General features: G+C 53.3%; 1 protein-coding gene across 1 annotated transcript in view; it reads left to right on the top strand.

The window, feature by feature from the left end:
- LOC137457518 (retinoic acid receptor RXR-alpha) overlaps nucleotides 1–21,046 on the top strand; it is a 147,815-nt gene extending 126,769 nt beyond the window's left edge. Inside the window, exons 6-10 of the mRNA XM_068169389.1 lie at nucleotides 2,688–2,817; nucleotides 9,190–9,322; nucleotides 12,496–12,587; nucleotides 14,278–14,383; nucleotides 20,016–21,046. Of these exons, the coding sequence (XP_068025490.1) occupies nucleotides 2,688–2,817; nucleotides 9,190–9,322; nucleotides 12,496–12,587; nucleotides 14,278–14,383; nucleotides 20,016–20,163 (609 nt within the window). The 3' untranslated portion in view covers nucleotides 20,164–21,046. The remainder of the gene's footprint in view (nucleotides 1–2,687; nucleotides 2,818–9,189; nucleotides 9,323–12,495; nucleotides 12,588–14,277; nucleotides 14,384–20,015) is intronic.
- The last annotated feature ends 6,610 nt before the right edge of the window (nucleotides 21,047–27,656 follow it).

Genomic DNA, 27,656 nt, shown 5'->3' with positions numbered 1-27,656 from the left:
ACAGCCTGGCCTTCAAAACCTCTAGGAATGAGGCTTCCATCACCTCCCTGGGCAACCTGTGCCAGGCTCTCACCACCCTCAAGGGGGAAGAATTTCTTCCTAGCATCCAATCTGAATCTCCCCCTTTCTATTCTGGGGGGCAGGAGGATGAGTTTGCCTCTGCCCTGTGTCCCCAGCAGCCGTGAAGCTGGGCTCCAGCAGGGTAAGCACCACCTCGGATGGGCTCCTGGCCACTGAAAGGCAAAGCCTGTAACTGAGAGCTCTTATCCCTATTAGCTCTTAATTGGCCTTTGAGCTGCTGGTTTCAAGTCACCATTTTCTGGAAGATGTCTCCAAGCTCTGGTTTTCCAGAGGGATCAGGTGCCTGTCTGTCCTTTCATCCTGTCACACTCCGGCACTGTGCCCTTGCTGTTTACTGCAGGAGGGGATTTGCTTACCCCTGCACAGGGAGGGCTTCTAGGAGCACTCTGCAGATCCCTTCCTGGAAACTGGCAGGGCTCTTTCAGCTGCAGGCATGATACTTTCAGCTGCCTCCCAAGCTCCCCTGATTAACTCCTGCCAGGAAGCACCGTGGTGGTTCCAGGAACTGCCATCTGAGGTGTAATTAAAAGCTGGGCTCCTGGCTGAGGCTTTGTGTGAAGGCTGGGGTCAGCTTGTGCTGCCTGCAGGGCAGCACTGAGCCAGCTGGGCTGGGGGACCTGGGGCAGGGCTTGCTGCACCAGGACAAGATCACAGGATCACAGAATGGCTCAGGGTGGAAGGGATCCAGAGGTCATCTACTCCAACCTCCCTGCCATGGGCCAGGGACACCTCTCAGCTAGACTCAGCGGCTCAAGGCCTCATCCAACCTGGCCTTGAACACCTCCAGGGAGGAAGCAGCCACAACCTCCCTGGGCAGCCTATTCCAGAGTCTCACCACCCTTGTTCTGAACAACTTCTTCCTAAGCTCCAATCTAACCCTGCTGTCCCTCAGCCTCAAACCATTCCCCCTTGGCCTGTCTCTAGACCTATGAAAAGTCCCTGTGCAATGGAAGGTGACAACCTGCCCAGAAGCCACCCCTGAGAAAAGCTTTGTCAAGACCATCTAACTTTCCCCAGAAACCCATTCATGGGGCTCTGCAGGCACTTGTTGCTTCCTGGGTCAGGTTCTGCTCGAGCATGGGGTCTCCCATAGGCTGTGTCCCACTCCATCCCCATCCTGCTTTGCAGGAGCTGGGTCACCAGGTTCTCCACCTGACTGCTCCAGCTTGCTGACCAGCCTGGGATGATTTGAAGTTGGTGATGTACCTACAGCCTGAGTTACACTTGTTCCTTCTCCCCCTTCCTGCAAAGACCTCTGGATGCAGATGTTCCCTGCTTTCCAGTGAACCACTGCACCCTGCAGAGCTCCTCCTCACACCCAGAGTAGCTTTTTCCTGTTGTCCAGAGGAAATCCTGTCTTATCTCCCTCTCTTAGAGAAAAGCCTGCTCCCTGCTCACATCTCCTTCCCCTGGGAAGACCCCCAGCTCCCTTGGGGTGAGACTTCCCTGTCCTTGCACCCTTTGAGGAGCTGCTGGGGTCAGGCAGAACGAGGAAGGACGATCCCCAGAACGATGCTGCCTGCTCCTCAACAGCACTGCTGAACATGAGCCCCTTCCCATCCATCTCTGCAGGCAACAGGTGAAAATACTCTGAAGGCCCCTGAGCTTGCCAGATGCTGGGTTATTTTAAGCCTGGAGAATAGGAGACATTGATCACTGAGGCACATAGTTTGTGTTTGCTGCCAGGGGACAGGGGAGGGGACTGGAGAGGGGTCTGGGGCATGGCTTTGAGGGATGTAGCAGCGTGGTCCTCACCAGCCCAGCCTGGCAGAGGGCTTTGCAGCCAGCTCCTGGTGAGGAATGGCCTTGTCCTGCTGAAACTGAGACTTGCAGGAGGAGGGGGAGGTCAGGCTGGTGTTGGTGTCTGCTCTGCCTCTGAATTCACACTTCCCCCTGCCATCCAGGGGCGAGGGAAACGCTCCTCCTCCCCTTTGCAAACTGCTCTTTTAAGGACATGGAAGAAAGGGAGTCGTGCAAGCAAAGCTGCTAGGTATCAGCAGGGCTTATGGGGGGATATGTGGAGGGGCTCATAGATCCCTGTCCAGAGAGGTAAACCCTCTCTCTGCATGCTTGGACTAGCAAGGTCTGCCTTTGTCAGGGTTAGACAGGCTCTTCCCGTTCCTAATCACGAGCCCACTTGAGCTGTTAGCAGTTCCTTTAAACAGGGATTTGGTGTGTTTAGGCTGACTGTCCTCCTTGAGAGCAGATGGTTTTTGTTACTGGATAATATTTCAAAGGAAAGGGGGTTTTCCTCTTTCCCCCCCCACCCTCCCATGCCCCCTCTGGTGCTGGCTTATCGAGCTGGGAGATGCTGGCACGGGGAACGTGCACGCAGCACGGGGCTGCAGGAGCTTGGCCATCCCTGGGCTGCTTCATCAGTCAGTGTGATGGATTTTGGGTCACAGCACTCCTGGGGCCCGTTTGGAAGCTGGGTTAAAAAGCATTTCAGCTCTGTGGTGGAGAAACCAAGTCACCTCCTTCCCCTGTGACTGCTAGTGGCCATTCCTGGGGTCCTTCCCTGCAGCGGGGAGGCGACGAACCCCTTCCGCTGCTCCTCCAGCCCCTCTGCCTTCTCTCAGCCTTTTGATCTCTGCTTTCCTTTGCAGCCCAATGACCCAGTGACAAACATCTGCCAGGCAGCAGACAAACAGCTCTTCACCCTGGTGGAGTGGGCCAAGAGGATCCCTCATTTCTCCGAGCTGCCCCTGGACGACCAGGTCATCTTGCTCAGAGCAGGTGAGTGAGAGCCAGCCCCACCTGGGCTCCCTCCCTGCGCCCTGGGAGTGCTCCATCTCACCACTGACAGGTATGCCACTTAGCTCGAGGTCCCAGCCACTTGAAAGCTGTTCACTGATGCTGAGTAATGGCCCTCTGATAATTCAATTGCTAAAAGAGGGCTTTTTAAACAGCCCCAAGGGAGGTGCTGCTGAATGAGCTCCCAAATGTTGCCCCAGCTGCCAATCAGCTGGAGGAGAGAGGGGGTGGGTGGAAAAAAACCATGGAATGAAATCAAATGAATGGCCCAGCCTTCATCTCTGATGAGTGAGGTGCTCAGGGATGTGTGCTGGGTGTTTGTGAAAGCAAAGGAGCTGGGACTGGAGAGACAAATGGGCTTGAGGGGGGGGCTCCATGAAATTTCATCACACCAGGAACGTTTGATCATAATTAAAAGCAGAAAGGGGGAAGAGAAATGCACTGCCCTCCCTCTCCCACCCACCAAGATGAAAATCAAGTTTTCTCTGGGCTTATTTTAAATTTCCCTGTGTGGCAGGAGGTCTGCAGGAGCAGATGCTGTGGGGAAGTGAAAAAGCAGTTGGCTGTGAAAGGGATCTTCTTCCAGCGAGGAAATTCAAGCCCCTGCTGCTGGCAGGTTGTGCCCAGGGACCAGGGAGGGCAAGAAATCAAGGGCAGGCTCAGTAAAGGCATAGGATCATAGAGTCACTGAGTCATTTTGGTTGGAAAAGACCTTTGTGGTCATCAGATGCTCCCAAGTTTGGTTCTGGACCGTGTCCCCCAGCACCACATCTCTGCGTGAAGCTCTTTGCATAGCTCCAGGCAGCAGCTCAGTGCTTAGAAAGGCTTTGGCTCCATGCAGTGCAGAGTTTTGCTCCCTTAAACAAAGGGGAGAGTGGGACAGGTGAAGTGGCTTCCCACAGGAGACAGACTCCATGGGACAGGTGAGGCTGGGAGGAGGATTTGATAGCTTGACAACAGCAGACACCAGCCTTGACTCCTGAAAGCAGCTAAGGGAATTCCAAAGGGAAATGATGCAGAGGTCTGGTGCAGAGTGGAAGGTGCAGCCTCAGAGCAGGGTGAGCTCCCTGGAGAAAAACAGTCTGGCACCCAAACCTGAGCAAGCCAGGGACTCTGAGGTCTCTGCATCAGGAATGCTGTGGCCAGCAGGAGCAGGGAGGTCATTCTGCCCTGTGCTCAGCACTGCTTAGGCCACACCTTGAGTCCTGTGTCCAGTTCTGGGCCCCTCAGTTCAGGAAAGATGTTGAGATGCTGGAAGGTGTCCAGAGAAGGGCAGCAAGGCTGGGGAGGGGTCTGGAGCACAGCCCTGTGAGGAAAGGCTGAGGGAGCTGGGGTTGTTTAGCCTGGAGAAGAGGAGGCTCAGGGGAGACCTTCTTGCTGTCTCCAACTCCCTGCAGGGAGGTTGTAGCCAGGTGGGGGTTGGTCTCTTCTCCCAGGCAAGCAGCACCAGAACAAGAGGACACAGTCTCAAGCTGTGCCAGGGGAGGTTTAGGCTGGAGGTGAGGAAGAAATTCTTCCCAGCAAGAGAGATTGGCCATTGGGATGTGCTGCCCAGGGAGGTGGTGGAGTCCCCAGCCCTGGAGGTGTTTAGGAAGAGCCTGGCTGAGGCACTTGGTGCCATGGTTGAGTTGATCAGATGGTGTTGGGTGATAGGTTGGACTTGCTGACCTCAAAGGTCTTTTCCAACCTGGTTCATTCTATTCCTATTCCTATTCCTATTCCTATTCCTATTCCTATTCCTATTCCTATTCCTATTCCTATTCCTATTCCTATTCCTATTCCTTTCTTCCCTCTGCTAGTTTTAAAAGCTCCTTTTTCTGTGCTTCTTTTCCCCCCCCAAAACAACAGTTTAGTAATGAATTCAAGAGTGGGAAGCCCTGCAGGGTGTGTGCTCCTCTCTGACCTCAGGTTAATGACCTCTGTAGACAAGACACTGCTGATCCACCTTGGTGGCAGCAATCCTGGCTCCTTACTGTAGGGAGCATGAAGCTGGGCAGGGAGGTTGCTTCAGGAACCAAGTGCAAGGAGTTGCTGACAACACAGAGCATAGGAGCTGCCAGAACTCTTGCAGTCCAAGGTCTGTCCAGGCTTGCTTCAGGAGAAGGTTGGTTTAGGGCAGGAAGATGACGGAGTTGGTGTTTCCCCCTTCCCACCACACAAACCCTAGCTGTCACCCTGGTTAATATCAACCTGTGCAACCATCTGCCTTGGTCCTACCCACAGGCACCCAGCCCCTCTTGCAACCAGTGCATGACCTCAGTGGTCAGTAGGTGACTGACTTTCACCTGTCACTGCTGTGGCTTTTCCTCTCCTGTCACTGGAAGGTTTTTTTTTTGTAGTCACATTGCAGCTGGTGGCTACAGGATGGAGAATTTGAGAGGTTTCTTCTTGCTGCAGACTTGGCCAAGTCCCATGCCCTCCTTGGGTGGCTCCTGCCAACCCTTTGGTGAAGGTTCTCCTCTGGGTGTGAGCGTTGCCAGGGCTGGTTCAGGGAACCCTCTCCTGGGAAAGACACAAAGGAGCTCTGGAGCCTCCTGTGAGTGTGGATGAGCAGGGGCAGCATCTCTGTAGAAACCTTTGAGGGCTTTCTGCAGGGCTCACAAGGGAGAACTGGACTTGGACAAAAATCTGCCTTGTAGTGAAGTGGAACCAAAAGCCACAGCAGCAGTTCAGGCTTTGCTTTTCCCTTTAGAAGAAGGCTGCTGGAAGCTGAACCAGAGCTTTCCTGACCTGATGTTCTCTCCTTTGTGCTTGTTCTTCTTGTGCCCAGCTCCAAGTGCTTCCAGTGGGCTCCCTGCTCCAAGCCATCTCCACTGGGGCCTCAGATAACCTCCCCCAAGTCTTTTAACCAGTGGCTTTATCTATTATTGAGTGGGGAGAGAGGCCTGCTGAGAACAGCTGCCCATGAAATATTGAAGTATTAAGAGTTAGCTAGGAGCATCAGTCAGGTTCAGTCATGCATCCTTGGAGGCTGAATTAAGTGGAGCACACAGCTTTGGAGGAGCAGGGCTGGGTGGGCTTGGCAGCAGCTTTTCTCTAACCCTGAATCATTTAAAACCCTTCCCTCTCTGAGATGTTTTTTTCTTTGGGGGAGAGGAGGAAACCCAACTTTTTTCAAGCCTGTTTGCCCTGCCTGGGTTTTCCTGTTTCCAGGCTTGCTCTGGCTGAGACAGAACCAGCCTGAGGTTTTCTTAGCATCACAGAATGACAGAGTGGTGCAGGGGTTGGAAGGGACCTCTGGAGATCACCCAGTCCAACCCCCCCTGCTGAAGCAGGGCACCCCCAGCAGCTTGCCCAGGATCATAATTCCCAGCTGGGTTTGGGAGCTCTGCAAAGAAGGAGATTCCACAACCTCTCTGGGCAGCCTGCTCCAGGCCTCCAGCACTCTCACACCAAAGCAGTTCTTCCTTGAGTTCAAATGAAACTTCCTGGCTTCCAGTTTGTGCCCATTGCCCCTTGTCTTGTTGCTGGGCACCACTAGCAGGAGCCCAGCTCCAGCCTCTTGCCCCCCAGCCTTTAGCTCTTGCTGAGCATCAATCAGATCCTCCCTCGGGCTGCCCTTCTCCAGGCTCTCAGCCCCAGGGCTCTCAGCCTTTGCTCCTCACAGAGTTGCTTCAGGCCCCTCAGCATCTTTGCAGCCTCCACTGGACTCTCTCCAGCAGTTCCCTGTCTCTCTCTTGATCTGGGGAGCCCTGAACTGGACCCAGTACTCCAGCTGAGGCCTCACTAGGGCAGAGTAGAGTGGCTGGAGAACCTCCCTCGACCCTCAGCATCTCTGCAAAGGGTGCTGAGCACTGCAGCTGCAGTTCCTTCTAGAGGGCTGGTGGGCAAAGGTGGTAGTGAGTGACTGATGGTCACTGTGCTGCCGGGTTGCCTTCCCTACCCCAAAGCATCCCCACAGCCTGCAGCCACTGTGTTTGATGAGGCTGTCCCAGGAGGCAAAGAAACCTGCTCTGCTTCTCCAGAGCTTGGCTTGGGAGTGCAAAACTCCTTGGGTAGACTTCTTTGATCTCCAGCTCAGATTTCCTGCCTGTGGGCATTCCTAATTTTTCCTGCTTGCCTCTTTAGCTCAGCAGCTCTTTGGGGAGGCTCTGGTGAAGGCAGCAGGTGGGAACAGGTTCCCCATTTCAGCCCAAACAGCCCAGCTCTGAATGGGAGTCGTTCAGCTGAAGGATGCTGATGAGTAGAATAGAATAGAATAGAATAGAATAGAATAGAATAGAATAGAATAGAATAGAATGGAATGGAATGGAATGGAATGGAATGGAATGGAATGGAATGGAATGGAGTAGAGTAGAATAGAGTAGAATTGAATTGAATTGAATTGAATTGAATTGAATTGAATTGAATTGAATTGAATTGACCAGGTTGGAAGAGACCTTTGAGATAATTGAGTCCAACCTCTCACCCAGCACCACCTGATCAGCTCAACCATGGCACCAAGCACCCCATCCAGTCTCTTCCTAAACACCTCCAGGGATGGTGACTCCACCACCTCCCTGGGCAGCACATCCCAATGGCCAATCTCTCTTTCCATGAAGAGTTTATCCCTCACATCCAGCCTAATCCTCCCCTGGTGCAGCTTGAGGCTGTTCTCCTGCACTCCTTAGCTGGAGTAAGGCCAGCAGGGCTGTGGGAGGCATCTGGGAGCCTCATCACTCTGTTGCATTCCTGGCAAGCTGGACTGGGCACCTCTGGGGCTGTGCAGAGCCATGGGTCTTGGGTGCCAGCTGACAGCCAGGGCAGAGGTGTGAGAGCCATGGAGGGCCCTTGTGAAGCAGCTCTGGTTTGCGCTGCGTGGAGCTGCATGGAGAGGTGGTGTGCTGAGCCGCGTGCGGCGGCTGGCAGGAGGCACCAGCTGCACCTTCCCGCGCCTCTGGCTCTTGAGAGGTCCTCTACAAGCGCAGAGCACAGTTCCTGCAGGCTCCTGGTGCAGTTCCATCTCTTCTCCTCCATCCTCCTTGGGTTTCAGAGTGTTGCAATCCCTCTGCCAGTGCCAGGTCTCGCCCAGTAAATAGCCAAATGAATGTTCCTGCGAGTGGGGTGGAAACATCCTCTGGCCACTTAGGAGAGAATGAACTTTGTTCCTTGTCAACATTTCTGCTGGCACAACCCATCCCTGCCAGAGCAGGTAAATACAGCACACGTGGACCTTGGATTCCTTCCAGGCAGGGAGCAAAGACAAGCTTGTCTGGCAGGAGAGGAGATGAAGGAGGTGGTTGTTGTCGTGTTGCCTTTTTGCAGCCTGGGAAAAGAAAGCAACATCAAATGCCCTGATGGTTCTGCCCCTTGCCAGGCAGCCCTGTGTTGTTCTGAAGACCAGAACCTTGGCAAGCTGGGCAAACCAGCCACAGGGTGGAAGCTGTTGCAGGAGAGCCCTCTTGCCTTGCTGAAAAATGTTGCCCCTGCTTGAATGGCACCGAAATGTCCACCCTGCCAGTTCCCTTCCCAGCAGTTCTGCTACTTATGGCTTTGGGCATTGGGGCAACAAAAGTGGTCTGGAGAACAGGGCTGGCTGGTGAGGAGCAGCTGAGGGACTAAAGTCTGGAGAAGAGAAGGCTGAAATTTCTCTCACCACCACATAATGTTTTATTTATAGTGCAGTTGTTCCTTACCATTTTTTCCTCCCTTCCCTGACATCCAAGGAAGGATTGGCTCCCTACTCCCTTCCCTCACATCCAAGGAAGAGTTAGCTCCCTGCTCCCTTCCCTGACATCCAAGGAAGAGTTAGCTCCCTGCTCCCTTCCCTCACATCCAAGGAAGAGTTAGCTCCCTGCTCCCTTCCCTGACATCCAAGGAAGCACTGGCTCCCTGCTCCCTTCCCTGACATCCAAGGAAGGATTGGCTCCCTGCTCCCTTCCCTGACATCCAAGGAAGGGTTGGCTCCCTGCTCCCTTCCCTGACATCCAAGGAAGGGTTAGCTCCCTGCTCCCTTCCCTGACATCCAAGGAAGGGTTGGCTCCCTGCTCCCTTCCCTGACATCCAAGGAAGGGTTTAGCTCCCTGCTCCCTTCCCTGACATCCAAGGAAGGGTTGGCTCCCTGCTCCCTTCCCTGACATCCAAGGAAGGGTTGGCTCCCTGCTCCCTTCCCTGACATCCAAGGAAGGGTTGGCTCCCTGCTCCCTTCCCTGACATCCAAGGAAAGATTGGCTCCCTGCTCTATTCCCTGACATCCAAGGAAGGGTTGGCTCCCTGCTCCCTTCCCACATCCAGCCACATTACTCAAGCACAGGAGGCTCTTGAGTGGCTTCCTCCTCTCTTTGTAGCACCAGGGAGCTGACTCTGCTGATTCCCAAACCTGCCTGAGCATTCCGTGGCTCTAACCTGCAGCCTTGGTCGTTTTCTCCTCCCCAGGGTGGAATGAGCTCCTAATTGCCTCCTTCTCCCACCGCTCCATAGCTGTGAAAGATGGAATCCTCCTGGCCACCGGGCTCCACGTGCACCGGAACAGTGCCCACAGCGCTGGCGTCGGGGCCATCTTCGACAGGTGGGCAGGGGCGGGCAGCCAGGGCGGGTGGGGGCATGATGGGTGGGGGATGGATGGGTGGAGGATGGGTGGATGGATGGATGAGTGGATGGATGGATGGTAGGTGGATGATGGATGGGTGGATGGATGGATGGATGGTAGATGGATGGAGGATGGATGGTAGATGGATGATGGATGGGTGGATGGGTGGATGGTAGATGGATGGAGGATGGATGGTAGGTGGATGATGGATGGGAGGATGGGTGGATGAAGGATGGATGGAGGATGGATGGTAGATGGATGATGGATGGGTGGATGGAGGATGGATGGGAGGATGAGTAAATGGATGGATGGGGGATGGATGGATGGATGAATGGGTGATGAATGATGGATAGATGGATGGTGGACAGGTGGATGGATGGTGGATGGGTGGATGGATGGATGATGGATGGATGATGGATGGATGGTGGATGGATGTATGGATGGATGGGTGATGAATGATGGATGGATGGATGGTGGACAGGTGGATGGATGGTGGATGGGTGGATGGATGGATAATGGATGGATGATGGATGGGTGGATGGGTGGATGGATGGATGGAGGATGGATGGTAGATGGATGATGGATGGGAGGATGGAGGATGGATGAGTGGATGAGTAAATGGATGGATGGATGGATGGTGGACAGGTGGATGGGTGGATGGATGAGTGGATAGATGGATGGATGGATGATGGATGAGTGGATGGATGGATGGATGGATGGGTGATGAATGATGGATGGATGGTGGACAGGTGGATGGATAGTGGATGGGTGGATGGATGGACGATAGATGAGTAAATGGATGGGTGGATGTGTGGATGGATGATGAAGGATGGATGAGTGGATGGATGGATGGATGGATGGGAACACACCTCAAGCCACCTTGCCTAGACCTCCCCATCTCTTCTCTCCACACTGATCTCTCTCCTATCCCCCACATTGCCACCTGCTCGAGGTGTTGGATGGGGACGCGTTGGGCTCGTGGCTGGAGGAGCCTGGGCTGAGACCTGTCCAGCACACCACATGCATGGAAACATCATGGCCCTTACTGCAGGACATTAATTCCCTCCTCTTAAACCTGCAGAACCCAAGAGCCCGAAATAGCCAGGGAAAGGGCAAATCAAAGCCTCTTTTCATGGGCTCCAGATGCCTTCTAATGTTACGAGGAGGCTGCTCCTTTGTTTCTTTTCATCTCTAATTGGACCAAGCCCTGATTTTATTTGCACCATGAAAAAGCACCAAAAATTGCCCAGCAGGGTCCACATGAGGATCCTGAGGGCTCTTTAATCTCCTGCTTTGGGAAAGGGTTTTAAAACAGCAGACATCCAGGGGCTTTGACCCACAGTGAGGCTCCAGGCGCCGCTTAAATCCCTTCATTCCTCTCCCCCCACCCCCCCAGCATCATCTGGGGATGGCTTTAGCTGAAACCAAATCACCTCTTGGGGTTTTTTTTTTTTTGGGGGGGGGTTGTTTGTTCCTCTGCTTGGAGAGGAGGTTGTGCTTTTGGGGGGGCTGGGTGGAGGCAATCCCAGGCACAAATCCAGGCTGGGCAGGGACTGGCTGGAAAGCAGCCCTGAGGAGAGAGACTTGGGGGTGCTGGTGGAGGAGAAGCTCAACAGGAGCTCTCAGTGTGCACTTGCAGCCTGGAAAGCCAATCAGAGCCTGGGCTGCATCAGGAGAAGTGTGGCCAGCAGGGCAAGGGAGGTGATTCTCCCCCTCTGCTCAGCTCTGCTGAGACCCCACCTGGAGTATCGTAGTATCAGTCAGGGTTGGAAGGGACCACAAGGATCATCTAGCTCCAACCCCCCTGCCATGGGCAGGGACACCTCACACTAGATCAGCCTGGCCAGAGCCTCATCCAGCCTGGGCTTAAACACCTCCAGGGATGGGGCCTCAACCACCTCCCTGGACAACCCATTCCAGGGCTTCACCACTCTGATGGTGAAGAACTTCCTCCTCACCTCCAGCCTGAATCTCCCCATCTCCAGCTTCATTCCAGTACTGTGTCCAGTTCTGGAGCCCCTATTACAAGAGGGGTCTGGAGGTGCTGGAAGGTGTCCAGAGAAGGGCCACAAGGATGAGCAGAGGGCTGGAGCTGCCCTCCTATGAGGACAGACTGAAGGAGTTGGGGCTGTTCAGTCTGCAGAAGAGAAGGCTCTGAGGTGACCTCATTGTGGCCTTCCAGTATCTGAAGGGGGCTACAGGAGGGCTGGGGAGGGACTGCTCAGGATCTCAGGGAGTGATAGGACTAGGGGGGAATGGAATGAAGCTGGAGGTGGGGAGATTGAGGCTGGAGGTGAGGAGGAAGTTCTTCCCCATGAGAGTGGTGAAGCCCTGGAATGGGTTGTCCAGGGAGGTGGTGGAGTCCCCATCCCTGGAGGTGTTTAAGCCCAGGCTGGATGAGGCTCTGGCCAGGCTGATCTAGTGTGGGGTGTCCCTGCCCATGGCAGGGGGGTTGAAACTAGATGATCCTTGTGGTCCCTTCCAACCCTGACTGATTCTATGACATCCTTTGCTCCTGTGCTACTGGGGGGCTGGGTGCCATCATCTGCTCCCTTGTGAGGTCACGCTGCGAGATCGTGGCTGCAGTGCAGGATCTAAAGGGGGGGTGGGACACACACACACACACACTAAAAACCAACCCAACAACTAATGGAGCAATCAGTGGGAAAAGGATTTCAAGGGCCACACCTGCAGCAAGAGCAAAGGGAGCCATAAAAACCACCAGCAGAGGAAATTGCTTTTAGATACCTATTGGGTTGGGAGGTTGCTTGGGTTGGTTGTTGGGCTTTGGGGGTTTTATTGTTTTGGGGTTGGTGTTTTATAGTGTTCTTTATTTTTAGGCAGCTTTCTCAGGTGCCAAAAGGCCTCTTGGTGAATGCACAAAGCTAATTTCCACCCCCCCCCCCCCCTCCTTGCTCCCTGTTGTACCTCACAGGAACTATTGATGTTCCTCATGAGCTATTTTTGAGGCAGGAGGGAAAATGAGGACATAGCCTCAAAGCTGGGCCTGGGCAAAGCAGCCTCCCCTGCCTGCCATCATCCCTGTGCTGGAGCTCACTCTGGGCCTCACACCTGGGTGGGTTTGTTGGGTTTTTTTTCCTCCCCCTTCTCTTCTGCCTGTGTCCTGACGCTGATTTCTGTGTCCTTTGCAGAGTACTGACAGAACTGGTGTCCAAAATGCGAGACATGCAGATGGACAAGACAGAGCTGGGCTGCCTGCGAGCCATTGTCCTCTTCAACCCTGGTACATGCTCTGACCCTCCTCCCCAGCCCCCTCTTGCCTGTTGTTGTGTCCCTTTGGCTCCTTTGCTTACCTATAAAGCTCCCTTGCAGACAACCAGAGGCACCCAACCCCTGAGGACGAGGGCAGGAGGGCAGAGAGGCAAGAATGCAAGTCAGAGGAGGTGCTGCTCACTGCAGCTCCCACCTCACAGCATGTCCTCTGCAGGTCAAAGATGCATCTGGGTTGCTCTCCCAAGTCTCCCTTTCCAAGGGGTGTTTTCCCCCTTTGCACAGTTTCCTGGTCCAAAACATTCTCCCTGCAGGGCCCAGCCTTGGCCAGGAGCTGGCTGCCACCACCTGAGGAGGTGGAAAATGCTGCTTGTGGAGCCCACTCCTGCTGCTGGGCTGAGCTCTCTGCTGAGCTTGAGGGGCTTGGGTTTGCTCAGGGTACCAAACCTTCCCATTTGCAGTGCTTCAACCAGCTCTGTAGAAGGAAAACCCTGCTGCTGGAGGCAGCTGTCTCTGGATGGGAGCAAAAATCCATGCAGAGATCCCAGAGTATGGCTGAGAGCAAACCTGGAGCCTGGACCTTGTGGTCCTCTCTTTCCTGACCTCCACACCCAAGGAGTTTTATTAACTGTGTGTCTGGGGGATAGGGAAAAAAAACAACACAACACCAAAACCAAAACCCTCTGCAGGCCTGGAGAGGGTGAGAGGCATCAAGCATGCTCATAAAATGCACATGAGCTTTAAGTGTGTGTGTGAGTGTGTGTCTGCAGCTTGCTTAGTTTTACAGACTCCAGGAGGTTTCACACCACTTGCATTCCCCTTTTGGCTGCCCAAGCTGCCCAAGGGAAGAAGGAAGGTTCAGTGCCAGGAGCTGTCTCTGCTGTTTCAGACAGCAAAGGCCCTGCTGCAGCAGGAGGTAGACCACCACCACTGAGGGGTTTCTCTAGATCCAGAGCAGAGCCAGCCAAGGTCAGACCTCCACATCTGCAGCCTCCCTTTGCCTGCCTGCCCTGCTCTCACAGGAGCATGGGTTGTGTGCCCAAGCTCAGCTCTTTCTCTGGCCTTTCCCACCAGCCCCAGGCCAGGGTTTGTTGCTCTTCTGTAGGTTGCTTTTTCTGCTTGGCTTTTTTTTTCCCACCCCCTCACACACTTGTAATCAGCAGTAATTTATTGTGTGTAATTTGGGATTAGCCATTTATGGTCAAAGCAGGAGAATCTGGAGAAGGTCCTCTGGTGCCTGTGCTTAAGAAGAAGGATCTGGAGAAGTTCCTGGGGTGCCTGTGCTTGGGGAATATTGATTGCTTGAGTGCCCCTTTCCCCCTACCAAAAGCAGGTCATGGGGGAACCTGCCACGGGGCTTTGCATTTAACCTGTGCTGGAGGGAGAGATCCCCCAAGCCCAGCACCAGAGGAGAGCTTAAACCCTTGAAATCAAGCTCTGTGAGCACTGGAATGAGGCAAAACCGTTGGGGTTTGGCTATGAGGTGGGGGGATGATGGATCTGTGGGGCTTGGATGCTCCCCAGGAGGGGTTAGGTACCCTGCATCCACACCATGCCCTGCTGTGGGGCTGCTGGGAAGGGATGGGGAGGGCTGGTGGAGTGGCCAGGGAGGTCCTTGCCTGCCTGGAAAGCCTGGGGGGGGAGGTGAGGGGGTGTTTGAAAGGAGGTTTTGTGTTTTGGTTGATGGTTTTGTTGCCTTTCAGACTCCAAAGGTCTCTCCAACCCAGCTGAGGTGGAGGCTCTGCGGGAGAAGGTCTACGCATCGCTAGAGGCATACTGCAAACACAAATACCCTGACCAGCCTGGCAGGTGAGCTCCTGCTCTGATCCTGCAGCCCCCCAGCCCTGCCAAGCCTCCTGCAGGACAATCAGAGCATCATAGAATTGTTAGGCTTGGAAGGGAGCTCAAGGCTCAGCCAGCTCCAACCCCCTGCCAGGGGCAGGGACACCTCACACTACAGCAGGTTGCTCACAGCCACCTCCAGCCTGGCTGCAAACACCTCCAGGCAGGAGGCTGCCACCACCTCCCTGGGCAACCTGTGCCAGGCTCTCACCACCCTCCTGGGGAACAACTTCTTCCTCACAGCCAATCTCAATCTCCCCACTTCTAGTTTTGCTCCATCCCCCCCAGTCCTATCCCTCCCTGACACCCTCCAAAGTCCCTCCCCAGCTTTCCTGTAGCCCCCTGCAGATCCTGGAAGGCCACAGTTAGGTCTCCTCAGAGCCCTCTTTTCTCCAGCTTGCACAACCCCAACTCCCTCAGTCTGCCCTCACAGCAGAGCAGCTCCAGCCCTCTGCTCATCCTTGTGGCCCTTCTCTGGACACCTTCCAGCACCTCCAGATCCTTCCTCTAATAGAGCTCCCTTCCCACCCAGGTGCTGCAGCCTGAGGTGGGGTCCCAGTGCCATGGGGGTTGCTGTGTGGGCAGGCAGGTGCTGGATCCCATCCATCCAGGGCTCTCTGGTCCATGTCTCCTGGGGTTCAACAGAGACCACCTCCCATTTCTGCCTGCTTCAGGGGTGCAGCTCCTCTGAGCCCCTCCCCTGTGAAGTGCAGAGAGGGCTTTGTTCCCAGGCCAGTAACCACAGTGCAGCCAGGAGGAGGTCAGGTAGTAATGATGGTGCTGAGCCCCACATTGCCCTGAGGAGCTCCACAGAGCTCTGAGGAGCCCCAAGCAGCCCCAGGGAGCCCCTAAGACCCCCGAGGAGCCCCAAAAGAGCTCAAAAGAGCCCCAGGGAGCTCAGAGGAGCCCCCTGTTATCCTAAGGAGCCCTAAGGAGCCCTGAGAATTCCTGAAGATCCCCCAGGAGTCCTGTTGAGTCTCAGGGAACCTCGAGGAGCTATGAAGTGGCATAAGGAGCCCCAAGGAGCCCCAGGGAACCTTGAGGAGCCCTAAGGATCCCTGAGGAGCCCCAAGGAGCCCTGAGGAGCCCCCAAAAGCCCCAGAGAGCCCTGAGGATTCCTGAGGATCCCCAAGGAGTCCTGTTGAGCCTCAGGGAAACTCGAGGAGCCATGAAGTGTCATGAGGAGCCCCAAGGAGCCCTGAGGAGCCCCAAGGAGTCCTGTTGAGCCCCAGGGAACCTCAAGGAGCCAGGAAGTGTCATAAGGAACCCTGAGGAGCCCCAAGGAACCTCGAGGAGCCCCAGGGAGTCCTGAGGAACCCCAAGGAGCCCTGAGGATTCCTGAGGATCCCCAAGGAGTCCTGTTGAGCCCCAGGGAACCTCAAGGAGCCATGAAGTGTCATAAGGATCCCTCAGGAGCCCCAGGGAACCTTGAGGAGCCATGAAGTGTCATAAGGATCCCTGGGGAGCCCCAGGGAACCTCGAGGAGCCCTAAGGATCCCTGAGGAGCCCCAAGGAACCTTGAGGAGCCCCAAGGAGCCCTGAGGAGCCCTGAGGAGCCCTGAGGATCCCCAAGGAGTCCTGTTGAGCCCCAGGGAACCTCAATGAGCCATGAAGTGTCATAAGGATCCCTGGGGAGCCCCAGGGAACCTTGAGGAGCCCCAAGGAGCCCTGAGGATTCCCAAAGAGTCCTGTTGAGCCCCAGGGAACCTCAAGGAGCCATGAAGTGTCATAAGGATCCCTCAGGAGCCCCAGGGAACCTTGAGGAGCCATGAAGTGTCATAAGGATCCCTGGGGAGCCCCAGGGATCCTCGAGGAGCCCTAAGGAGCCCTGAGGAGCCCCAGGGAGCCCCAAGGAGCCCTGAGGAGCCCCAAGGAGCCCTGAGGAGCCCCATCTGCCATGGCCACAGCAGTGGGACGAGCAGATGGAGGGGAGGAAGGGGTATCATTTCCCTTCTGGCAAGCAGGGAGAGCAAACCGCAGCGCAAACAAGCCGCACACGGAGTTAATTTTCGGTGGCAGATGAGCATCATTGCTGGGAAGTGAAAGCCTCAATTGATGCTCTTTTCTCCCCTCCCCTCCTCCCCCAATCCAGCTGGGAATGGGAGGGGGAATTAGGAATGCTTTCCTGGACTGTTCCAGAGCTGAGTGGGCGCATTTTCCCAGTTACAGCCTGAAGCTGGCAACTGCCAGTTGAGATCCTGACAGCCATCTGAGCAGCCAAGCAAAGCACTGGGAAGTGCTGCTGGTGCACACTGCTGCTGAGCTGGGGGTGCTGGGGAAACCAGTCCCAGCAGCTGGCATCTGCAATCTCACCTGCATTCCCAGGGTTGCATGGCTGGAGGGTTGAAGGCAAAAAAGAAATGGAAGGGTTGTTCCAACAGCAGCGGAGGCAGAGGGCACGGCACTTTGCCCCCCCTCAAAAGGGCTGCCAAGCCCTGGCCCAGCCTGCCCAGGGCAGTGGTGGAGTCTCCATCCCTGGAGGGGTTTCAAAGCCCTGGAGGTGTGGTGCTGAGGGCCATGGTTTAGTGGTGCCCTGGCAGGGCTGGGCTCAGTAGTCCTAAAGGTCTCTTCCAAGCAAATGAGTCTGTGATGCTATGACGATGCCCTCAGGTGTAATCTTGGACTCATTTCCCCCCCACCCCCCACTTTGGCTACCAGTGTGCTGGCAGGTGACAAAAAGATGCTTCATTGAGGGGTTTCTTGGATGTTCATGGTTGGTTTGTGGCAGGGAGAGGTAGGATGGGGGGGGCTCATGGGGTTGAAGGTACCATGGGGTTGAAGGTGGGGTTGAAGGTGCTCTTGGGGTTGAAGGTGCTCTTGGGGTTGAAGGTGGGGTTGAAGGTGCTGTTGGGGTTGGAGGTGCTGGTGGGGTTGAAGGTGGGGTTGGAGGTGCTGTTGGGGTTGAAGGTGGGGTTGGAGGTGCTGTTGGGGTTGAAGGTGCTGTTGGGTTTGGAGGTGCTCTTGGGGTTGAAGGTGGGGTTGAAGGTGCTGTTGGGGTTGGAGGTGCTCTTGGGGTTGGAGGTGCTCTTGGGGTTGAAGGTGCTGTTGGGGTTGGAGGTGCTGTTGGGGTTGAAGGTGGGGTTGAAGGTGCTGTTGGGGTTGAAGGTGCTCTTGGGATTGAAGGTGCTCTTGGGGTTGAAGGTGGGGTTGAAGGTGCTCTTGGGGTTGGAGGTGCTCTTGGGGTTGAAGGTGCTGTTGGGGTTGAAGGTGGGGTTGGAGGTGGGGTTGAAGGTGCTCTTGGGGTTGGAGGTGCTCTTGGGGTTGAAGGTGCTGTTGGGGTTGAAGGTGGGGTTGGAGGTGGGGTTGAAGGTGCTCTTGGGGTTGGAGGTGCTCTTGGGGTTGAAGGTGCTGTTGGGGTTGGAGGTGCTGTTGGGGTTGAAGGTGGGGCTGGAGGTGCTCTTGGGGTTGAAGGTGCTGTTGGGGTTGGAGGTGCTGTTGGGGTTGAAGGTGGGGCTGGAGGTGCTCTTGGGGTTGAAGGTGCTGTTGGGTTTGGAGGTGCTCTTGGGGTTGAAGGTGCTCTTGGGGTTGAAGGTGCTGTTGGGGTTGAAGGTGCTGTTGCGGTTGAAGGTGCTGTTGGGATTGAAGGTGCTGTTGGGTTTGGAGGTGCTGTTGGGGTTGAAGGTGCTGTTGGGGTTGAAGGTGCTGTTGGGGTTGGAGGTGCTGTTGGGGTTGAAGGTGCTCTTAGGATTGAAGGTACCATGGGGTTGAAGGCACCATAGGGTGTGTTTGCCTTTGCAGTGAGGAGGGGAGTGCAGTGCACAGAGCAGAGGTGGTTTGTGTGGACCTCAGAGCCCTTGGCAGGTGTCCTCCCCTGCTCCACGCTGCAGCCAGTGCTTGGCTTCCCCCCTGCTTCAGATGCCCTTTGGTGCATGACTGCAGCCTGGTCCCCAGCCACCCACACCCTGAGAGCACCAAAGGGGAGCTTCTCTGCCGCAGTCAGCTTGGCTGGAGGCATCCCTGGGCAAAGCCCAGCCCTGTAGCCCTGCTCCAGCCCCCCTGCAGGGCGCCTAGGTAGCAGGCAGCAGCCGTGGGGCAGCCTGGGGCTGTTTGCTGCCCTCCTGGCTGCAGCCCTGGCACGTTGTGCTGCAGGCTGGTTATCTCACAGTTAAAACACACATCCAAGGGCTGAAGCCATCATCTGGTTTGGTTTAAAGTGAAACTTCCTGAATGGGATGGTAGGACTGATTTGTTTTTCCTGGCTGGGCTCCCACCATTCTCGCCAGCTCAGCAGAAAAAAACAACACAAAACCAAGAGGGAGAGAGGAGTGAGCATGCATGTAAAAGCTCTGTGTGCTTCTGGTGGCCCTCTCTCTCTCTCTCTCTCTCTCACTGTGTTTTCCAGAGAGTTCCCTTCTCCCTGGGCTCCTTCAGCCTTTGCTTATGTTCAAGCCCTGCCTGTGCAGCACTGAAAAACAAATAAACCTGCTCCTGACCATTAAAGGGCCTCCCCCCCACCCTCCCCAGTTTAAACCATCCCACAGTGCCTGGGCTTGCTGCCTGCACCCTGGGGTGTGGGTAAGCAGGGTGAGGACACCATGGGGGGAGCTTCCACAGCACCCTTGTAGGAGCTGCTGGCTTTCTTCTGGCTCCGCAGCCTGCCGGCGCCCTCGGAGCGCGGCGCGCAGCAGCCCTCTCCCAGCGTGGCTGGTTGGCCCTTGGGCTTGTCTGCTTCCCCACAGCCAGCTGTCAGCTCTCCCCAGCCCCCCTGGCTCTCTCCTGCCTGGCTGGAAAGCCATCATCCCGGGTGTGACCTGACAAGTGTCTCCCCTGGGCAGAGCAGGCTGGAGAGAAAGGGCTTTTGTCCAGCTCGGGGCTCCTGAGGGCCCCCACAGTGGGCAGGGGAGAAAGGGAGCACCCTGTGCCCCAGCTCATTTGTAGCACTTCTTCCAGCTTGTGCATCTCCTTCCATGGGATCACCCCCAGAGTGCCTCCAGCCTGGCTGCCAGCTGGGTTTCTGCTGTGCCACCAGCCCCCAGGGCTCAGCAGCCCAGGTGATGGCTGCTGGGGGCTGCCTGAGAGGTGGCCTGAGAGGGGCATTGCTGAGCCAAGGAAGTGGCCTCAAGTTGCACCAGAGGAGGCTTGGGTTGGGTGTTAGAAGGAACTTCTTCACTGAAAGGGTTCTCAAGGACTGGCACAGGCTGACCAAGGAGGTGGCTGAATCCCCAGCCCTGGGGGTGTTTCAAAGCTGCAGAGCTGTGGTGCTGAGGGCCATGGCTTAGCAGCAGCCTTGGTGGACTTAGAGAATGGTTGGGCTGGATGAGCTTAAGGTCTTCTCCAAGCAAAATCATCAGACTCACAGGGGCTGGAAGGGATCTCAAGAGCTCATCGAGTCCAACCCCCCTGCCAGAGCAGGATCCCCTAGAGCAGATCACCCAGGAGCACATCCAGGCAGCTCTGGAGTCTCCACACTTCTCTCTCTGCATTCTCTGTGCAGCTCTGGGTGTAGCCCCCGGGCTCTAGCAGCAGCAGAAGCTGTGTCTGACTCCGAGCCCCTGCCGAGCAGGAGCAGCCCCAGCAGCTTTGGGGGCCGGGGCAGAAGTGGGGCCCCGCTGGAGGGCTGTCTGACCGTGTCCTGCCTCTCTCCCTCCGCGCCCCGCAGGTTCGCCAAGCTGCTGCTGCGCCTCCCAGCCCTGCGGTCCATCGGCCTGAAATGCCTGGAGCACCTCTTCTTCTTCAAGCTAATAGGTGACACGCCCATCGACACCTTCTTGATGGAAATGCTGGAAGCACCTCACCAAATGACTTAGAGAACTGCTGCTGGGTCAATCCCTCACCCGGCCCGGGGCGGGGAGGCGCTCGCCGGAGGCCCCTTCCTCTGCTTTCCTCTGCTGCCACCACCCCTCCCACCCCAGCCCCAGCCCTCCTCCTCCTCCTCCTCCTTCGTCCCAGTGCTGGAGGCAGCATCTGATGGGGGGGGGGGGACGCCCCCCACCCCGTGCCGTCCTCGCCTCCTGGTCGCCTTCACCCTTGTCTGTTTGCTGTCACTGCTGCATCTCAAGACCTGCTCGCTGGTTCCCTGCGTTAGATGTAGGCAAGTGGGAGCGGAGAAGAGCTTGCCCCCAGCCCCCCGCCCTCCCCCCGAGGCCCTCACCCCTGCCTCAGCCTCCCTGCCCCTTGCCATCAGGCTTGGGGGGGGAGCTGCTGGCTGGGTTTGGCATCTGCACCCCCACATCTGCATCCCCACCTGGCTGGGGAGAGACAGAGCCAGGGCCAGGCCCTTTGGTGGGGGTGGGGGTTGAGGGGGGCAGTGGGGGTTTGGAGAAGCTGATGGGGAGTGGTTGGAACTCGCTGGATTTGCAGCTGGCTATTTTCAGAGGATGGAGATTCTTCTTCTTTTTTTTTTTTTTGAAACAGAGAAGAAAAAGAGAAAAAAAAGAAAAAAAAAAAAAAAGGAGGGGGGGAAGGGGGAAAAAAAAAGAGAAAAAAAAAAAAGAGAAAAAGAAAAATCTATTTTTTGGTTTCTAACTGTTCTCAGTAGCCTGGGGAGTTGCATCGTGGAGGGAGAGCCCCCCAGCCTGTGCCCCCCCAGGGAGGCACCCCTGGCTGTGCAGAGCCTTCTCCTTGTGAGTCAAAGCAGAGGATTGGGGATGGACCTGAACCCCACACACACACACCCCCCCCCACCCCACACCCCAAATAAAGAGGGGACTGGTGGAGCTGGGGCACTGCCTCACCCTCTGTGCAGGGCAGCAGAGCCTGGAAGAGCCTCTTTCACCGTCCCAGAGGGCAGCTGGGGCCTCGCTGCTCTTCCCCAGGATGCCTTCTGCAGCCGCTGTGGAGCTGCCCACGTGGACGCCGGCCAGCTGGAGCGCTTGCTTCGAGGCTGCCAGGGACTCAAGGTGGCCCTCCCCCAGCGTGCAGGGTTTTGCTGGGAGCCCTCAGCACTGCAGCCAGCATCCCAGCATGGGCCCACTCAGGAGGCTTGGTCCCACTCAGGAGGCTCGGTCCAGCTTCTCCTCCCAGAGCCTGCTTCTATGTCAAGCGTCGGAGCGGTGGCAGCTGGTGTGTCAGCAACAGCTCCTTCTCGGTTCCTGGTCCTGAGCTGGTTTAAGTGAGGCTGGAGGAGCGATTTCCACTCGATGGGGTGGGCCTGATGGTCTCAACATCCACACTGTGTGCACACAACAGCCCTGGCCACCAGCAGGGCCACCAAGCCCTGCCCTCACGTGGGGGTTTCTGCTCGCCCAGGAGCCTGCGCCTGTTGATTCAGCAGCTGCCCCTGCAAAACACTGCAAGGCAACAATTAGTGGGAGTGCTTGGCCAGGCTGGTAATTGTGGGTTTGAATTAGTGGTGAAGCAAGAACAGAGTTCCCCCTCCCGTGAATCTCCCCCTCTGGGCAGGGATGTGGGGGCTGAGAGGCCCTGCCTGGGTGGGGGGATGTGGGAGCAGCCCCTGCCCATGTGGGCAGTGTGCACATCCCTGCCCTGCCCAGGATGCTGAGAGCACCACAAGCACCTTGGCCTTAGCATGGTCTGTTCCTTGGGTCTTGGGGGTGACAGCAGGGAGCTGGACAGACCTTTGGGGATGAGGGACACGGTCCCAGGAATGTGCTCACACCCCCTGGGGTGGGATTCCCCAGGGAGAGGAAATCAGGGAGTGTTTCCCCTTCACCTCCCCATTTCACCCTCATCAGGGGTCTCCAGAGCCCTACCAAATAAAGGAATAAACAAATAAAAGGAGTTGGAGAAACAGCAGAGCAAGGAGTGGGGGTTGTGGGGAGGGCTTTGTCCCCCCCCTTGGCAGGGTGGACTGTCCTGAACACACCCTGGGGTGGGTGCTTGGAGCCCACAACAAGCTGCCTGGGGCCAAGGGTTCCCCCACCACTTTCTTGTCTTCTGTGCTTTAAAAGAGCAAAGTATTAGGTCCTGAAGGTATTTCTCTCCTTGCTCCTCCCCAGTGGCTTTGCAGCTGGCTCTTTAACCACCTCTTTTGTGCCTGGAGGTTGGTGGAGCCATGCCTCCCATCTCCCACCTCACTTTTGGAGGGCAGACCGTTCTCACCGGCTCGTTGTCGCCCTACCTGGCAGCTCACACGCCCATCTCCATCCCCTGCACTTAAACCAGGCCACCTCAGCGCTGCAGGGAAAGGGCTCAGGCTTTCAGGTCAGCACTTTCCCTTAGGCTGGCCTGAAGTGGCAAATCCTCCGAGGCAGGGAAATGTTTTGGCTGTGTTTCCCCAGCAGCCTGCACGCCGCCGAAAATATTATTAAACAGCTTCACCCTGCAAGATTTTGCCAAGAACACGAGGCAGGAGAAATGAAAATCTGCAAAGGCTGCCAGTAAACATGAGCAGCCTGTTCCTTGCCAGCCTGGGGCTGGCACAGGAGGTGGGGGGCTTGCAGGGAGGTTGTTCGCTCCCAGCAGCCTGGAGCTCAACCCAGCGCCAAAGCAGCCGACAGGCAAACTGGAAGCCCCCTTGGGGAAGGAGCCTGGAGGAGGGTGGGTTCGTGGAAGAGTTGGTGGAGAGTGCACTAGAATAAATCTGATGTCCTCTGTTGGGTGGAACCACTGCTTCCTGATGGATGGCTTGGAAGAGGGCGTTTGGTGCCGGGTGTTGGGCTGTGGCGGCTTGGAAGGGCTGGGGGCTGGTCAGCTGCAGCCTTGGGCACTGATGGGCTGCAGTGCAGGAGCTCCCATCCCATCCCATCCCATCCCATCCCATCCCATCCCATCCCATCCCATCCCATCCCATCCCATCCCATCCCTTTCCTTCCAATCCTATCCATTTTGTGCAATCCTATGCCATGCTATGCCAGCATCTCATGCCACACCATGCCCTCACCCCTTCCCCTTCCATTCCATCCACCTCATGCCATCCCATCATCCCATCCTGCCTCCCCCCATCTCCTCCCATCCACCCCATCTCCTAAGAACCTGCTAAGAATCAAATGCCACAATCAAAGGGGATGTCCCCAGCCAGCAGCATGGTGCAGAGGGGGAGGCTGTGAGGTCCAGGTGCCCTCAGTCAGGATGCTTGGTGCCCATGCCTCGGTTTCCCTGCTGGATCCTCAAGCCATGCCCTGAGCTGAGGAAGGATTTGGTGAAAGGCTGAACACTGGCCTGGGCTTCCTGCCTTGGGTGGCTGTTGAGGCACCCTCCCCATTGCTGCAGCTCAGCACGACTCTTAGCTTTCAGTGGGGCTCTCCCCTGGGAGCCACGCTGGGCGTTCCAGGATGCCAGCAGACCCCTAGAGCCCAAACCTCCCAGCACCACCAGCCCCAACCCCCCTCCTCTTGAAGGGGGAAAAAGCTTTTGTGCACCCAGTCACATCTGCCACAGCAGCCTTAAAGCAACCTAGCATGAGTTGGAGCCTTCCAGTTGGTGGTCTTTGACGCTTTGGCCTTGGTTTGGTTTGATTTGGTTTAATTTGTTTTGTTTGAGTTTGGTTTTGCTTTGTTTTGTTTCATTTTATTTTGCTTTGGTTGATTTCCTTTGGTTTGATTTGATTTCATTTTATTTCACTTCGTTTCATCTTAGTTTGGTTTATTTCATTTCATCTCATTTCATTTCATTTCATTTCATTTCATTTCATTTCATTTCATTTCATTTCATTTTGCTTCACTTTATTTTGTTTGATTTCATTTCAGTTTGCTTTATTTTGTTTTATTCCATTTTATTTTGCTTTGCTTTATTTTGTTTTATTTATTGTTTTATTTGATTTTATTTCATTTCATTTTGCCTTTTCTTTTGGCTTCATTTCATTTAATTTCATTTCATTTTGCTTCATTTTGTTTCATTTTGGTTTGCTTCGTTTTATTTTGTTTCATTTTGTTTTGCTTCATTTTATTTTGTTTCTTTTTATTTTGTTTCATTTTATTTAGTTTCATTTCATTTTGCTTCATTTTATTCTATTTTATTTTGCTTTATTTCATTTCATTTTATTTTGCTTCATTTTGTTTTGTTTCATTTTATTTTGCTTCATTTTATTTTATTTCATTTTATTTTGTTTCAATTTATTTTGCTTCATTTTATTTTGTTTCATTTTATTTTGTTTCATTTTTGTTTTGTTTCATTTTGTTTTGCTTCATTTCATTTTGCTTCATTTTATTCTATTTTATTGTGCTTTATTTAATTTAATTTAATTTCATTTTCCTTCATTTTATTTCATTTCATTTTATTTTGCTTAATTTTATTTTGCTTTGTTTTATTTTGTTTCAATTTGTTTTGCTTCATTTTAATTTGCTTTGTTTTATTTTGCTTTGTTTTAGTCTATTGTATTTTGCTTCATTTTGTTTTGCTTCATTTTATTTTGCTTCATTTTATTCTATTTTCTTTTGCTTCATTTTCTTTAATTTCATTTTATTTTGCTTTATTTTATTTTATTTCATTTAATTTAATTTTATTTTGCTTTATTTCATTTAATTTCATTTCATTTCATTCTATGGTTGGCTTAGGTTTTTTGTCTTCTTTACCCTCATCATAAATCCTTCTCACTATGCTTATTTGAAGAGGTGAGGGGGGAGCAAAAGCAAGAGGGAGGCACGTGTGTGTGTGAGGGAGGAGGTAGGGCCTTGAGTCCTTGAACCAGGTCTCAGCGCTCCTGCAGCAGCCTGGTTTGGTTAGGGTGATTAATTGTTGTTTTTTTCACTATTATTTGTGCTTTTTATTCATCATCTTTTTTAAGTGGTGGGACAATCTTTAATTTTCTAAAGATAGCACAAGCCTCAGCTTTTCAGCCACCTGCCTGCCACCCTGGATGCTCCTCGCTGCCTTCTCGCCTGTGAGCTCTCTCTCACCCAAGCTCCAACTCGACCCCCGGCTGAACCCACCTCTGGAGGATGCTGGAGCTGATTTGCTGCTGCCATGTGGAGCTCTGGGCAAAGGACCTTCAACTCCCCAGCACCCATGGGTGCAGAGCTCACACCCAGCTTCCTGAGCATCCATCCACACCCAAGAGCTGAGCGCTGCTGCTGGGTGGGAGCCGAGCTGTGGAGCTATGAGCAAAAGACTTTCTTCTCTCCAGCACCTCTGGGTGTAAGGAGCTCACACCACCCCCTGAGCTCCCTGGTGGCTTCAACAGCATCCTCCCATCACCTATGAGTATAAGGAGCTCTCACCATCCCCTGAGCTCCCTGGTGGCTTCACAATCATCCTCCAATCACCTAAGGATGTAAGGAGCTTGCAGCACCCTCTGAGCTCCCTGGTGGCTTCACAATCCTCCTCCCATCACTTATGGGTGTAAGGAGCTCATATCACCTCCTGAGCTCCCTGGTGGCTTCACCAGAATCTTACCATGACCTATGGGTGTATGGAGCTCACACCACCCAAAGAGCTCCTTGGTGGCTTCACAATCATCTTCCCGTCACCTACGGATGTAAGGAGCCTGCAGCACCCAGTGGTGGCTCGCCAGCATCCCCCCATCCTCACCAACCCCCACAGTTCACCGGGAGGCCAAGAGCTGGAGCATCCCCGGTGGGGGTTCAGCTGCTGGGGCACAACAAGGGTTGGAGGGGGGTGGCTCAAGAGCTGATGATGTCCCCATCAGCGGCGAGCACGCAGGGTCTGGTTCCAGTTGCTGTGTGTGTGTATAGCTGTATGTACTGTAGATATATACACTGTATAAATCCCCTCACTCACATATACAGAGAGTATAACCACAGCAAGTACAGACTGCTTCTGGCCTTCTTTTTGGGGGGTTCAATCATTCTTTTGTCTTTTGGGTTGGTTTGTTTCTTCCCTCCCCCTCTTCCCCTTGCTTTATTTTGTTGTTGTTGTTTGTTGCTTCCGGGGAGTCCATCGCCTCCCAACCCCTTTTCCAAGCTGGCAGATGCCAAACCTGGATCTTGAGTCCTCAAAACAAAGGAACTGCATCTATTTTAAGATGCCTTTTTAAGCTTGCTTTTGATTGTCTTGGTTTGCTCTTTAGTTTAGTTGTTTGCTTCATGCTTTTTTTTCCTGGTTATTTTTTTTTCTCCTTTTTATTTTTCTCTTCTTTATTTTTTCTCTTTTTTTTCTTCCTTTTTTTTTTCTTTTTCATGTTTTTTCTTTTTCTTTTTCTTTTTTTTATTCTCTTTTTTCCTTCTTTTCACTTTTCTTCTTGTTTTTTGCTTTTCTCCTTTTATTTTCCTTTCTTTTTTTCTTCTCTTTTCCCCCCTTTATTTTCTTTCTTTTTTATTTTTCCCTTTTTTCTCTTTTTTCCTTTTTTCCTTTTTTCTTTTTCCTTCTCTTTTTTCTTCTTTATTTTTTCTCTTTTTCCTTTTTTCTCATTTTTTCCCTTTTTCCTTCTTTTTTCTTCTCTTTTTCTTCTATTTTTTCTTTATTTTCTTTCTTTTTTCCTTTTCTCATTTTTCCCTTTTTTCATTCTTTCTTTTTCTTCTTTTGTCTCTTCTTTTTTCTTCTTTATTTTCTTCATCTTTTTTCCATTTTTTCTCTTCCCCCCCCCCTTTTTTCTCCCCTTTTTTTCTTCTCTTTTTCCTCCTCTTTTTCCTTCTTTCTTTTTTTCTTTTTTTCTTCTCTTTCTTCTTTAATTTCTTTCCTTTTTCCTTTTCCCCTTTTATTTTTTCCTTAGTTTTCTTTTTTACTTTTCTTTTTTCTTCTCTTTTTTCTTTTCTCTTCTCCCTTTTCTTCTTTATTTTCCTTCTTTTTTCTTTTTCCTTCTTTTCCTCCCTCTTTTGTTCTCCTCTTTCTTCTTTTTTTTTCCCTTTTTTTCTTTTTCCTTCTTTTTCCCCCTTTTTTCCTTCTTTTTTTCTTCTCTTTTTTTCTTTTTTTTTTCCTTCTTTTTTTTCTTCTTTTTCCTTCTTCCCCCCCTCTTTTTTCTTCTCTTCTTTCTTCTCTTTTTTCTTCTTTTTTTCCTTCTTTTATCTTTTTCCTTCTTTCCCCCCCCTTTTTTTCTTCTCTTCTTTCTTCTCTTCTTTCTCCTTCTTTTTTCTCCCTCTTTTTTTCTTCTCTACTTTCTTCTTTTTTTTTTTATTCTTCTCCCATTTCCTTCTTTTTTTTCTTCCTTTTTTTTTTTTTTACTTATTATTTTGTTTGTTTGTTTTTCCCTTCCCCTCCCCCCCCCCTTTTCTTTTCTTCTCTTCTTACTGTTTTTGGATTTGGGTTTGGTTGGTTGGTTGGTTGGTTAAGCAGCAGGTGGTTTTGAGCAAAAAAAGAGAATAAACTATATAAATAGCTTTAGCAAGTCCCAATACTTAGCAATGGATGCCTTGGCTATGGGATGCACAGATTGAGAACAAACACACACAGAGACACACACACACACAAAAAAAATTTGCATTGAAATTTAGAATGAGAGAATGGA

This window comes from Melanerpes formicivorus, unplaced genomic scaffold (assembly GCF_026170545.1).
Source record: "Melanerpes formicivorus ecotype bairdi unplaced genomic scaffold, bMelFor1.0.p_v2 SCAF_181, whole genome shotgun sequence".
Classification (NCBI taxonomy): Eukaryota; Metazoa; Chordata; class Aves; order Piciformes; family Picidae; genus Melanerpes; species Melanerpes formicivorus.
This window is presented reverse-complemented; position numbering and strand designations above follow the sequence as displayed.